Genomic DNA, 14,484 nt, shown 5'->3' on the forward strand with positions numbered 1-14,484 from the left:
ACAGCAGGACCAGGAACAGGATGGGCACTTCCATCTAAGGCAGGAGAGAGGGTTTTCCTCCTTTCACTTTCTCTTACAGGACTCCAGGATGGAAACGAGATCTTTGGGAGCACGTTCTGGCCTTCAGGTGCTGTTTTAACACTAGTCACGGGCAGCAGCAAAATCCCAGCATTAACCCTGGGAGCGAGTAGCAGGAGCATTGCTCAGGGAAAAGCAGGAGATTCCCTTCCCGAGATGAGGAATGCCAACTGTGTTTCACATAAAGCCACCGCCACGGGCAGCCCAGGCTCCCTCCCTGGCCGCTCCAGCTCGGGCTGGATGGATTGCACCTTCCCAAGGCAGAGCTGCTGAGCCAGCAGGTTTTCCCATCCCGGCTTTTCCCGGCCCAGGGTCTCGCTCTGATGAGGCGAGGTGGTTTCACACCAGCCAGGCACCTCGCTGCGTGCCTGCAGCGGGAGCAGAGAGCCTCATCTTTCAGATGGGCATTTCTGCCTCATCACCAGCCTCCCTGAACCACCTCCCTCCGTGGCACCCGTGCCCCAGCCTCAGGTGGCCACGTCCCCCCACCATCTGTGCCGCAGGACGCCGGCTGCTCGCAGCAGCTTATTAATTTTCCGGGTAGCACCCAGGATGTGCCAGACACTCTGCAAACATACGGTCCCTGCTCGAGCCTGGAGGGGTCTGTGATCTAATTTGCAAGGTACAGATTGTGCTGCGCGGGGCAGGGCAGGCGGGAGGCACCGGGCGGGCACCAGCTGGGCAGGCAGAGGCTGCTCCACTACTTCCCTGGGCTCAGAGATGCTCTGGAACACGGGGCAACCCCACGGCGTGAAAGTTCACCCTCCCCTGCCCCAAGAAGAGCTCTCCCACCAACGCATCGCTGAGCATCACCCCAGGCCCTGCTTAGCACCAAACCACAGGCAGGAACCGCAGGATTTTATTTATTTTTTTTTTTTTAAGGATGGGCAGAAAAGGGGATGGGGAAGAGGAGAGGAAAAGGCAATGTAGCAGCATGTCCTTGCAAGTGAGATTCCTGCCCCGGGAAAGGGTTAAGCCATCCGGCACGTTTTCTGTCAAGCAGGCGGATGGTATTTCAGGTTGCTCAGTACTTTAGCGTCTCTCAGCTTAGGGGGGAGGAAAAAAAAAAAAAAAAAAAAAAAACATAGCCAGAGGCCAGATTCGTAGTTAAACAATAGCTCGAGCTGGAGGAACTCAAGATGCTGCTAAAGTAAACAGGGAGCCCTGGGTAGAGGCAGCGAGCGGCTCCGAGCACCTTCCCGGCAGCCAGAGAGAAAGTTGGGAACCAGCTCCCGCATCACGGCAAGGAGGGAAATGCCCATAAAAAGCAACCTTGAGAGATTCCCCCTCGACACAGCTGCGGGAGCGACTCCGCAGTCTAAAAATACCTAATTACACCCCAAAGCCCCCGACGCACACAATCAGAACCACATGCGCCCTAAACCCAGCCGGCGCCCGTCGGGAAGAGGAGGGGGGGGGCCCGAAAGTTCCCCCCAGCACCCCCTTACCTTGCAGGAGTAGGTGTGGTGGACCGGGTCCACGTTCATGATCTCCTCCACCGTGCCCGTCAGCACCACGTTGGCCTCCTCCTCCCTCCGCTCCAGCTCCCGCTCGGGGCAGGTCGCCAGTCCCAGTCCTAATCCCAGTCCCAGCAGCGCCAGCAGCGCCCGAGCACCGTCCGCCCGCTGTGCCCGCATGGCCCCGGTCCGGTCCCGGTCCCGGTCCCCCGACGGCGCGGGCAGACAAAGCGGCCCCGCTCGCAGGCGCAGGGAGAAGGGCTACTTTTGTTCGAGGAGGTGAAAAGGAGGAAAGAAAGAGAGGAGGGAGCGAGGGAGGGAGGCAGCGAGGGGAGGGGAGAGCAGGGGAGGGGAGAAGGAGGAAAATCCCAGGAGGAGGAGGAGGAGGAGGAGGAGGAGGAGATATCTCTCTCCGTGAAGCCGCGGCCGGCGAGCAGCGCTCGGTCCTCTCTGCCTTGCCCCTGTAAGAAAGCCCGCAGATTTGCATGCAATCTGAATTGCTGATAAGGGAGGGAGCGGGGGTAGGGGAGGAGAGGAGGGAGGGAGAGAGAAAAAGGGAGGAAGGCAGCGCGTCCGCCCGCCCTGCTGCCAGCTCTTACTGCGGAGCTGCCGCGAACGCCACCCCCAGGAAAGGGAGCTCGCCTCGGGTTAATGGATAATCAGCGCCGCAACGTGAGGAGACTTTTAAAGGTGTAGGGACCGCAGCCGGCCCCGCTGCACCCCCCCAGGATGAGCGACAGCTGGAGCCCAGCCCTGTCCCGGGGTCCCCTCCCCCGCGGGGGTCGGACCCCGGCGTTTCCATCCCCCTGTTTAGCCCCTGGGGGCTGCCTCCAGGGATGCTCCTGGTTTTCCCGTGGGGAAACTGAGGCAGGGTTGGTCCTGTTCCCTAGAGATGCCACGAGTGCTCCATCCTGGGGTAAACCGAGTCACCCGCGCCAGGGCCACCACCCTGGGGGGGAAATGGTGCTCGGGCAGAGGGACCACAAAGCCACCCACCCTCCCTCGGAATGATAGGATCACGGAATGGTTTGGCTTGGAAGGGACCTTAAGATCATCCAGTCCCACCCGCTGCCACGGGCAGGGACACCTCCCGCTATCCCGGGTTGCTCCAAGCCCCGTCCAACCTGGCCTTGGACACTCCCAGGGAATGGCGTGGGGGGGCTGCCCCTGGAGCACCGTGACCTCCTGCCCCGGCTCTTCCTCGGGGGAATTGGACGGCAATTTTTCCAGATGTCACGTGCAATTACTACTGATATAAAATGAAAAGTTAAGTGGCATCAGGGGAGGGATATTGTTTCTCCCCTCCATAAATTAGCCAGCCCCCAGAGGCGGTTTACAAGGCTGTTTTACTTGATGGCCCTAAACAAGTCCCTGTTTGTGACCCAGGGGTGAATTACCAATCCCAGGGTGAAGTTTAACCGTGCCAGTGGAGGGATGACACATGATGTGCCCCTGTGTCCTTCCCTGATGGACATGGTTCAGCACACAGCAGCATCCCGCCCTCAGAGCCTCTGCATCCCCCATCCTGCTCACGCCCTAAATTCTGAGCCAGTCTGTTTGTGCTGTTTGCCCCCTGCAATTGTGGATGTGCCAGTCCTTTTTGTCTCCCCTGGCACGGCAACAGAATTCAGCTACAAGATCGGAATAAATGAATCTGAGTGTTCAAAATGCTGTCCAAGCCTACCTTCTACCCTGTAGAGGATGAAACACCAGAGCTCACATAAATCTGGAGGTATCCCAGCTGCTGGGTGGTTTAGAAAGAAGGCAAACTGTACATTTTCTGTCTTAAACCAGGCACTTGGCATTCCCACAGTGACTTTGTCTCAATGCTGGGGCTGTTCCTGTAAACCCCACGCCCTTTCCCAGCTCTCGTTCCACTCAAAGCTTCCATTTCTGCCCCATAAATCTGGGCTTCCCAAGCCCAGCACTGAAAGAAGGCTGCCTATTCCAGAGCATGAATCATTTTATCACCTCACTGAGGGCCTCAGAGAGACGGCTTTCAGAATGAAAGTGGCTCACAGAGTACTCAGGTCTGCAGGAAACCTGCCTTCACCTGGCAGGGTGTAACTCTCCCAAAGCTGCCTGTAAAACCCCAGGGACCATCCTGTGCCACAGGGCAAAGTGACCTGAAGCAGGATCCCATTTCCTTCCCAAAAAACTTCCCCAAACAGCGTGATTTCTGGACGAGCTGCAGTGGGAAGACTCCATCCATCACAGGCCAAGCCCAGGCCCTGCAATCATCCCTGTGGAGCTTCCCCACAAAGGGCTCCATTACTACATCGCTACTATAAACTCCAGCAATCAGCTAAAAATATTCCACGGTGCCTGGCAGATTATTTTTTTTTTTCCCCTACTTTAATTATTAATTTTTATTGTATTCCTCGAGCACTGCTCAACTGTAAATCGCAGGAACAACCTCAGCTCAGGGTGGAAGAAATCAGCTGTGACACCACTCTGCTCTAGCACTTTGAGGAGAGGAGAAGGGGAAGAATTATTTACACTGTGTTTGTACTATTTTCTGTTTGTTAGTTCTCTCCTTTTAGCCCCACCCCACCATCTGCTTTCAAAGCTGTGAAGAGAAAAATGGATTTCACAGGCTTTTTTTTTTTTTTTTTTTTTTTTTTTTTTTTTTTTTTTTTTTTTTTTTTTTTTTTTTTTTTTTGATGTATTTGCCCCAATCTGGTGGGTTCTTTGAGTGGATTTACTCAGCCTCGTAGGCTTTTTGGGGGAGGTGAGACACGAGCATCTCGGGATCTCACTGTCCTCCTGCGGGTTTAATGGAGTTCAAAACAGAGAAGGGATTTCCAAAGGAAAGCAGGAGAGGGAGAGCAGCCACACCGAGCACCTTTTTAGGGACAACCCACACGGTATTGCTGAAACCTCACCCTGATAAGAGGAGAAACAGGATAAGAAACTGATGGCTCTGTGGGAAAACCGGGACAAACTCTTTGGCAAATCAGGGCACAAAATAAATAAACATTTTAGCTGGCAAACATACCCAGAACCCCGGGCTTTGTGCCGGCTCCTCACGGCAAACCTGGGCCTCGCAAAAACACCCCCCCCCCCCCCCCCCGAACTTGCTTTGGGGCAGCTCAAAAAAAACATCCAAACCTCTCGCAAAACCTACGAGGGATCACTCATTGATTGCTTTCTCCTGCTGCAGTGTGGAGTTTGGATGGAAATTCCAATTTATTTTTTTTTTTAAGGGGAAGGAGGGAGAGGGCTAAAATTTGGGGAGAGCAGAGGGGATTTGATCACCCCTCTCGGGCGGCTCCTGCGCCAGCGGTTTCACAAAGCCCCTCTGGGGCTGTGGGACCCTGCCTGGCACTGCTCAGCTGAGCCACCCTGACCTTCAGACACCTGCTCGTCTTGATGTCCAGGGGTATTTCTTCCACATCTGAACTCAACTACCTGGGCCAGGCTTCCCCTCATCAGGGCTCTCCCCTCCAGCAGTAGCAGCTGTCACGTTTTCGGCAGGACTGCGATTTTATTTTATTTTCTTTCTCACATCCTTTGAAGGTTTGTCATTTGTTTTTTTTTTCTAATTTGAACAGCTCATGGCACGGGCAGGTGAACTCCTTTCAGGCTGGGCTGAGCATCTCTGAGAAGGTCCCTCATTTGCTGTGAGTTGTTGCCTCTCCAGAACGGCCGCACAGACGCTCCTGCTGCGCTCAGCAGTTTCACCGCAGCATCTCTCCACCGTTTGACCCCGAAGCACTTCCCTTTCATGGTTATCTGTTATCACAGCTCTCAGCCAGGGCTGTCACAAGGGTCATACCTTCATCCTCCAGCTTCTCCTGGTGGGGGTTTGTTGTCTGGGGGCACTTGCTGAGAGCAGATCCTTCAAGGCGTTATGGGGCTGGGTATCTGAGAGTCGTGGTATCAGCGACCGTGGAGTGAATCCCTCCGTCTTTTAGGAGTTGTAACTTGAGGAAAATGGGATGTAGGTTGCCCAGAGAAGCTGTGTGTGCACTAGAAGTGTCCAAGGCCAGGTTGGATGGGGCCTGGAGCAGCCTGGTCGAGTGGAACATATCCCTGCCCATGGTGCGGGGTGGGACTGGATGAGCTTTAAGGTCCCTCCCAATCCCAAACCATTCCTTATTCCGGGATTCCGGGCCCAGCACAGGGCCCAGAGCAGAGCCCATCCCTCACACTGCTGTGGCACACACGTCAGAGCAGGAAACCCACAGGATTTGAAGCCAAGCCTTTAAAGCAAATAAAAGCCCTGGGTGAATACCCTGGCAAAGCACAACCCGGCCCCGCCGCCGGTCGGAAATGCTTCCCCAGGGGCACTGGAGAAACGTTGTCCCCATTCCTGCTGGGGCTGGCCCCTGGTTCCCTCACTGGTCGTCTCTACACCCCACTGGCTGGTTTTTCTGCTCCATCTCTGATAAGCTCCAAGACATGTTTTAATGTGCTTTTCTCTCCCCCCCCCCCCCTTCCTTTCTCTTTTAAGTTAATCCCTCTCGGTGGTTTCTGACATTGTCAAATGTCTTTTGTGTACTGTTAGAAAACCTCTTGATGTAGCTACAGAGCAGCTGCTAACAAGTTGCCCCTGGGATCCTCCATCTATGAGGCTGTCTGCCTGTATAATGACTTTCAAATAAGTAAATCTATTAATGAGATCTCAGTGGGAGCAGCTCCCTGTCAGAGGACCCACACGGAGGGGCTTCCTCCCACTGCAGCGGCAGCTCCACTTTGGCCACCATGGGCTCTGCAGCATCCAAGGGGAGCCACAGAGAGCTCCTGTCCCCCTGCAGGGGTGGGGGACAGGACCACTTGGATCAGTGGCTGGTGTGTGGCAGAGACCTCCAAAGCCTTTTCCCCTTGGTTAAGTTGGGAAAACAAGGAGCACGTGGGGATCTGTCACATCCTCGGGACACAAATTCAAGAAGGGAGTCTCTTCCTCCCCACATCAGCCTGAAACATTTAAAGCCTATCCTCTGAAATGTCAGTTTTGCCCCAAGATTTAGGAGCTACTGGCATCCAGGCCCTTCTCCACGGCGTGATCCTAAAACCTTCAGCTTTAAAAGCGGGAAATTATGCTGAATTTGCACATCTTCACGTGACTCCAGGAGTCTGGGCATAAAAAACCCCAAACCACTGAGTGTTATGTGCTGTAATAACAGGGTAGGAGGAATTCAGCCTGGTCTGTGATGGCATGAGATGAAGGGCTGCAGTCAGGCAGGGAAGAGGGTTTTTTTGTGTCCCTATGCAGCAGATCAGAGCAACACACACTCTTACAGGTGCCATCTCACTGTGTTTCAGTGGCCATGAACCTCCAGCATGGTTTAGGACTTAACCTAGCAACCTCTCAGCTTGGGGACAAAAGCATCCAGTGAACCACAATGACTCTTTTAATCAAAAAAAAAAAAAAAAAAAAGAAAAAAAAAGGAAAAAAAAGGGAAAAAAAAAAAGGAAAGAAGCAGAAAGAAAATTCAGCGTGAACTTCGGGGCAAATGATCCTCCATTATCAAATCCCATCTGAAAAAGTGCATGGGGCTAATTGAATTACACTTGCTGGATTTCTATGTGGCCATGAAGGCTTCTTAATGTGGATTGATAGCATAAATCTGTTCTCCATTGAGGAAAAAGTGAACACTGGCCCCTGACATCTATCTTTCTTTCCAGAAATCCCATCTAACTGGACGTCTCCCTAGGCCACTTCCAAGAGAAAGATGTCTCTATCCATTACCCCTGACATGCAGCAGCAAAAGGAAGTGAGGTCCGTTCACATCTAATTACTCCCACTCCTGGATTTATTACAATCATGCCAGGATTAATTGAGAAAGTAAAAATGCTTAGCTGGGTGATCAATCTTCCCCCAGTTACTTACCTTGTCATCCACTAATAACTGTAAAATAAAAATGCCCCCCCCCATCCCCCCCCCATCCCCTTTTGCTGCATCTCAGCAAAATGGATTTCTATAATACATTGCTGGGAATCCTTAAAAGGCATTTGAAAGCAGTAAGGAGACAAATTGGATTAGCTGGAGAGAAAGTGCAACCAAAGCAATTTTTTCATTCCCATACAGCAAAAAAATTTCAGCTCTCCAGTGCTTGGCTGGTGACAAGAGAGGGCACCCGGGCTCCCGGACACTGGTGATGCCTGGGGTGGGATTTGACATGAAAGGCACAAAGAGAGCCATGTGGGGCTGAAGAATATTCTGAGTAGGACACAGAGAGCCTTTTCTGCTTCAGATACCAGGTTATTTTGGACCCCAGAGACACACGTGCTGGGATAAGGGATGCTGGGGGTTTTTGCCCAGCTCGAGCTGGACTCACCCAGGTGCTGCTCTCATCTCACCACTTCCCATCACGGGGCTCCCTGGCCTGACCCAGTTTGTCCTCAGCTATTTTGGTTTAGATTTCCTACCTGGAAAGGCCTGGTTTTCCCCAGATGGCCCCCTCCTGTGTCAAGGCAAATGGGAGGATGCTCAGGTCTCTGAGATCAGAGGTCTCTCCAGGTCAAATTTGGTTGGAACTCTACTACAGGGAACACACTGTGCTGATAACCCGTCCCTGTTCTTCCACAGAATCTTGTCAGAGAGAAATGTAGAATCATGGAATGGTTTGGAAGGGACCTAAAAGTTCATCTTATTCCACACCTTCCACCAGCCCAGGTTGCTCCAATCCCTGTCCAGCCTGGCCTTGGACACTTCCAGGGATCCAGGGGCAGCCACAGCCTCTCTGGGCAACCTGTATCCCATTTCATTCTGCCACAAGCTCTTTAAAATAGCAGGAATTTGTGACTCCCACAGCCAGGGGCTGTGCCACTTCCTACCAGTGGCATCCCCCTGCCCTGTGGAACACACTGCCCTGGGAATTTGGGGGGTCCCAGGGGCTGCAGGAGAGATGGGCAGCAGCCACCCTGCTGCACGAGCCTTGAGCCACCATCCCTGGCGCTGGCAGATGCCACAAGGACACCCAGCTTTCAGGAGCCCTCCGTGGATGGTGCTGGGAAGCAGGACTCGAGCTGAAAGGGAAGGGATTAAGATTCAGGGCATGCAGGGATCCAGCTTTTCCCTTTCTCCTTTTTTTTTTTTTTTTTTTTTTTGGAGAAGCAAGGAGCCAAGGTTTTAACAGTCCCTCTGAGGGCCCTTGGCAACCCCTTGCAAAGCTGCTGAAGCCTCTGCCCCAGCTCCTCTTCCCTGAGCTCCTGTGCCAAAAGGGCTGCGTGGTGCCCGGTGAGGCAGCGGGCACAGAGGGACCCAGCCCTCCCGAATTGTGGTTTCACACTTCCCCTAAACCCATTTCATACTTAAAGCAGGATTTATTGGACCAAACTCTGCAGGAGATAGAGGCTTTTGTGTTGAGTTTTATCCAAGACACTTAATGCAGCTGCTGCTCTTGCCATTAGTGTGGGCACAAAAAAAAAAAAAAAAAAAAGGGAGAGGGAGAGAAAAAATGATTAAAAAAAAAAAAAAAGAAGACATTGAAACTATCGGTTCTTAAAAGATTTCTTCTATCTGAAAGTCAATTTCTGAGTCACACACACAGAGTGACCAGGAAATATTTCATCCTCCTGGTGCCAAGCTGAGAGAAGCCAGCACTGGGGAGAAGCTGCTTCTCACTGAATCTCCCCAAAGCTCTCCTCTGCATTCATTATTCTGCACACACACAGAGCAGGGACCAGGCTGAGTTAACCTCTTCCTGCCTGCTCTTCCCCAGCCCAGCACAGCAAAGGGATGCTGCTGAGGGCAGAGCTGGACACCCAGCCCCTGGGGCAGTCACTGCCCTGCTTCACCCCACCTTTTTCCTGGTGCAAACTGCAGGGAACGCTGAACCAGAGAGGCTGGAGCTTTGTGTGAGTCCTGGTGGTCCATCAGGGTGGGCAGGAGGGCACTGAAGACGTGGGAACACATTCCCAGCTTGACACCCCAGGTCGTGCAGGGAGAGAGGGGCCAGGAGAGCAGGAGCTGAGGCTGCTCTGCCTCCTGGGCTGGGAAGGAGTGGAGTGTTGGTAGGAATCCCTCCCCAGGGATGGAGCAGCCCAGGCTTTGAGTCCTCAGGCAGAACACCTGGAGTGCACTGCCAAGGAATTGCCAGCTGAAGGCCCAGCAATGTGCTTGAAGGGGATGGATGGAGGAGGGCAGCCTGCCCTCTGAGTGCCCCTGCCCAAATGGGCTCTTGCAGAACCCTCCTTTTCCCCTGGATCTGTCAGCTGGATGCCCTGCAAAGTGCTGAGCCCAGAGAAAAGGCCTGGTGTCAACAAGAAGTGACAAAGAGAGAGAGAGGGAGAAATCAGAGGGATAAATCTTATTGCAGGGGGGTGGCACTAGATGACCTCTAGAGGTCCCTTCCCAGCCAGACCATCCCATGATTCTGTGAAGATGCTTTTCCCCTCCCACCTCCTTTGCTGGCCCAGCCCGAGGTGCAGAGAGCAGGCAAGACACAGCCTCCTTCATGCCCCATAAGCTGCTGCACCCCAGGGGGAGCAGTCAAATCCTCTTTGGCAGGGCACAGATCTGCCTCCTGATGGCACAGCCGTGCTAAGAGACACCTGGCAAGGTACCACCTCCTTGCCAAGGTGCCACCGTCCTGCCAGGGCGACTCAGCTTGCTGCAGGGAGCAGGAGGAGAGCCAAGGAGCTGAACACAGCAGGGCTGGGGCCTGAGCCTCCATCTATCCCCTGTCAGCTCCTTAGGACCTGTCAGGGGAACCACATTCTGGCTCCCTTTGGCAGCAACGGGCAAGAGGCTTTTTCAATTAAGCAAAGTGCTCTCTCTCGGTGAATTTGCCGCCTCATCCATTAGGCTCCTCTGACTCAGGCACTTGCAGACTGTCTGTTCTCGGTGGTGCTTCATCTGGGAAATGGGGGAGAGGCAGAGGGAGGAGGAGAGGATGAGGTCTGCAAGGGGAAGGACAACGAGCCCACCGTGAGGAACCAAACCAGGGCCAGGCTCCTGGTTCTTTGACAGCAGAGGTAGCTCATGGTGCAGTGTCCAGGGCAGTGGGAAAGCCTGGAAGGGGTTTTAGGGCAGGCAGGGAGAGAGATGCACTCCGTGCCAAGGGGAAGGCGTGGCCTGTTGGTGCCTGTGGGTCCCTGCCCCGTGGGTGCGATCCTGTGGCGTGGGGGGTGCTGAGCCCGCAGGTCCCGGCCCGGGAGGGTGGCAGGGTGTGAGTGACCACACACACACACGAGGAGCAGCTCGGCCCCTCAGTGGGTTCCTAAAGCCCTGCTGCCCTCAAGATCAGATGGCTGGTGCAGAAAAAGCGAGTCCTGTTCTTTTTGTGCGGCCATAAAAGTTTTCTTTGTTAGGCAATAGCTGGAAAACAGCTGCTCCCGAGCTGAGGGCTTGTTCAGACACATAATCCTGGCGGAGGAGCCAGGCCATTCACCAGGGAGAACAGCTCTGTGCTGGGATCTGGGAGCTGAGCAGCTCCTCATGGCCTGGCTGTGTCACTGTGCCCGTGCCAAGGCAGCCCGGACAGGGTGTGCATTCACAGCCAGGCAGCCCAGGGGTCCCTGGCAGGCAGCTGGGGGCTGGGGCACCCCTGACCCGGCACCAGCACTGCAGGGAAGGCAGCAGCCTCTGCCAGCAACAGCAGAGTGGCCAGGGTGGAGATTTGGGCAGGAAGGAGACCCTGGAGACTGAGCTGAGCTGGGGCTGGATGAGCTGACTGCACCCCTGGAGCCCTGATCCCACTCACAGGAGGGATCCCATCTCTTCTCTCCCCCTTCTGGGGCTGTAAAGAGCATTAAGATTAGAAATAAGATTCTGTGCTGCAGCGCTGTCAGATCTGGGAGTGACCCCATCTAATTAAATATATGGTCAATAAGGCAAAACTAAAGTAGAATGTGCCAAAACGGACCAGAGGCAGAAGTTTTAATCCAGAGGCTTTGGTGGCAGGGAGGTTAGGGAAGCAAATCTGTCCTGCTGCTCCTGGAGTAGTAATTCCAATCAAAGCTCAGGCCTGGGACCAGAGGTCTGCCCAGGGCTTGCTCCCAGTCTAGTCAAGCAGGATTTGTAGCAAACAACTTACTCTGTTTTGGCTTTATAATTCTCAGTCAGTCAAGCCCACTTTTGGAAACCCATCAGTGCCCTGGATATCTGGGTGGCAAGGAGGAGATGCCTCATGGATGCTGACAGCTCCAAGAGAAGAGCTGCAGCAGGGCTGACCTCAGCCTGAGAGAGGCTGGCAGAGCCCACCACTGCTCCCTGGCAAGGCACGAGGATTAATTGCATTTATGCTTATTATAGCAGATGCAGCCAAGCCAGGCTTGCTGGGGCTGGGCCCTGCACAGAAATCAGCTCACGTCTCTCTGATGTCCTGCTGCCCCTCCAGTCAGAACCAGCACCACTCCGGTCAAAAACCAGTTTAAAGCCAAACTGAGCCTTCCTGAACTGGTTTTCTCCCAGTTCAGGTGGTCTAAGCAGTGACAGCCACTCCAGTCATGCTGGCAGGAAAGGACAAGGGCTGTGGGGGCTGGAAGCAGCACCTCTGTCCCCTCCCCTCCCACCAAAATGCTGCCAAGGGCAAGGAGAGACTTCAGAATTAACCCAATCCCAGTGCTGGTCCTGGATCGGGGAGCAGAAGGAACACAAGTTGCTTGCCTGCTGTGCCAGGTGGCTATAACAAGTAACTCCAGCATCCTGGGATGCCCCTGGACCAGAGGAGACAAAACTGTCTCCAAGTGAAGTCTCTTCACTTCTATTCCACTTGTTTTCATAGAATCGTGGACTCATGGAACGGTTTGGGTTGGAAGGGACCTAAAAGTTCATCTTGTTCCATCCCCCTGCCACAGGCAGGGACACCTTCCACGAGTCCAGGATGCTCCAGGCCCTGTCCAACCTGGCCTTGGACACTTCCAGGGATGGGGCTTCTCTGGATAACCTGTGCCAGGGCCACCAGGAACTGGCACCTATTTCAGTTTCCATCGGGACCTTCATTCTCTCCTTCAGCTGGTTCCACCAAAGGTGGGTCCCTCTCACGAGTGCTGTCCCTGGGGCAGCCAGTGCCATATTCATTCTTTCCCTTCCTTCCTTGCAGAACTGGAAGCAAATCAAGGCTGAATATGCAGAAGTGAGACAGGGAAAGAATGTTCAATTAAAAGCACAACGTAAGCAGGGCTGAGCCAGGAGAATTAATACAGCTAAAGTAAAGGGCTGGCTGGAGGCTCTGGCAGCAGGAAAGCTGCTGTGGAATGAAATGCCATAAAACCTTGCCACTTGGGGAACAGTAACAAGGCCAAGAGGTACTCTGATATTACTCACACTGATTGAGGTATTGACTGGCCACCGCAGTGCAGTGATGGAAAAAAGGGAATCAGGTCCTGAGTGATGAATGTGCTGGCGTAGGGGGAAACTCAGGAGAGGAGAAGGCAGGACTCAGAAGGATGGGGGTGTTGCTCTCTACCATGGCACAAGCACCAGCCCAACCTCCTGAGGAGGCTGAGAAACCCTCGCCCTGGCCTTGCTTAGGGATGACAGGACCCGGGCACCACAGCAAGGCTGGTGCTGCACTCGTCCCTCTGGCTGCTGGCAGAGAGGGCACAGCCCCTCACGTAGCACCCAGTCCTGCTCCCTCCCTGCAGGCAGGAGGTGGCTTTTCCAGCTCTGGTGGCCGGTGCTGGGACGAGCCTGTCTGGGCTGCCATCCAGCTGCGTGGCTGGCGCAGAGGGACAGAGCAGAGTGTCCCTTTGTCAGCGAGCTGAGGCTCTCGGGGCCCTTTGCCTTCCCAATTAACCAGCCTGGCTCCTTGCCCAGAGTTGACCCTGCAGCCTGTTAGGCAGCCCATGCCATGGGTGGCCCCTGAGGGTTTTGGAGTGTTGCCACTCCAAGTTTTGGTCCCCTCTGTTGCACCTTGTCACCCCCTCAGCACGAAGCCACGTTTTCTCAGGGCTTGACGGGGTGAGCTGCCCTCCTTCCTGGGGGTTTATCCCAGAGGGAATCACGGAATGGGGAAGTTTGGAAGGGACCACAGTGGACCTGGTGTGACCTCCCTACTCATGCAGGGTCACCCTGGAGGACATGGCACGGGATTGCAGCCGGGTGGCTCTTGAGGCCTGGAGTGGAAGGTGCCCCTGGCCGTGGCAGGGGGTTGGAATGGGATGAGCTTTAGGGACCCTTCCGACCCAAACCACTCTGTGACTCTATAATGGGGTTTTCCCACGGCATCACTGGCGTTGGAGGTGAGATGCCACCCCCAGTCAGTTTTTCTCTGGTCCCACCTGGCTCCCTCTGCTGCCCTGGAATGCCCAAGGAGTTACTTAAGCAAGCCAGGCAGGAGGCAGAATCTCGAGAAAAATGCCAGTGGGGGGTTTCTTCCCAATTTCTCTCTTCCTTGCATGGAGCAGTGAAGAAAAGCTGGGAAGGAGCTGGGCTCGGGCAGAAGAGCACAGGCAGCCCCATAATGGAAGAGACAGCCAGAGATGGGCTGTCACCGCCTCACTTGCCCGAGTGAGAGCCTTTCCCTGGCTCTGCAGCAGCAAACTCAGGAGGAAAGTGGCCTCTCGTGGATGAAAGCTGTGGTGCACCGTGAGCCCAGGGAGCACAGAGCACAGCCCGCACCCTCAGGAGCAGCAGAGGTGCCCCCAGAGCTGGCACCGTGCTCTGGTGTGAAGTGACAGAACAGAGGCCGTGCCATCAGGGGCCAAGGAGGGGTGTGAGCAGGTAAAATTGGGCACGCCACGGTGCCCAGCCTGAGATGTGCATCAGCCTCGCTGCCCATCGACGCCCATTGTGGCTGCCTGGCAAGAGGGGAAGCTGCAGGAGAAAACCTGGGAAAGGCCCATTTCAGGCAGCCCTGCTTAGGAAGATTCACAGAACAGTCACAGAGTCATGGATTGGGAGGCTTGGATTAAATAACAGGAAGAAAATCTTCCCTGTGAAGCACTGGAACAGGTTACCCAGGAATGCCCCATCCCTGGGAGTGTCCAAGGCCAGGCTGGATGGAGCTTGGAGCAACCTGGGCCAGTGGAAGGTGTCCCTACCCGTGGCAGGGGG

At 54.5% G+C, this 14,484-nt stretch overlaps 1 protein-coding gene across 1 annotated transcript in view; it reads right to left on the reverse strand.

The window, feature by feature from the left end:
* Positions 1-2,124, reverse strand: part of AGRN (agrin) — a gene marked incomplete at its 3' end in the record, with an annotated part of 51,264 nt that extends 49,140 nt beyond the window's left edge. The window contains exon 1 of the mRNA XM_027882573.1: positions 1,527-2,124. Coding sequence (XP_027738374.1) covers positions 1,527-1,715 — 189 coding nt within the window. The remainder of the gene's footprint in view (positions 1-1,526) is intronic.
* Positions 2,125-14,484: the final 12,360 nt, after the last annotated feature.

The sequence above is a fragment of the Empidonax traillii genome, unplaced genomic scaffold (assembly GCF_003031625.1).
Source record: "Empidonax traillii isolate 1590-97213 ecotype Southwest subspecies unplaced genomic scaffold, ASM303162v1 scaffold106:size2091409, whole genome shotgun sequence".
Classification (NCBI taxonomy): domain Eukaryota; kingdom Metazoa; phylum Chordata; class Aves; order Passeriformes; family Tyrannidae; genus Empidonax; species Empidonax traillii.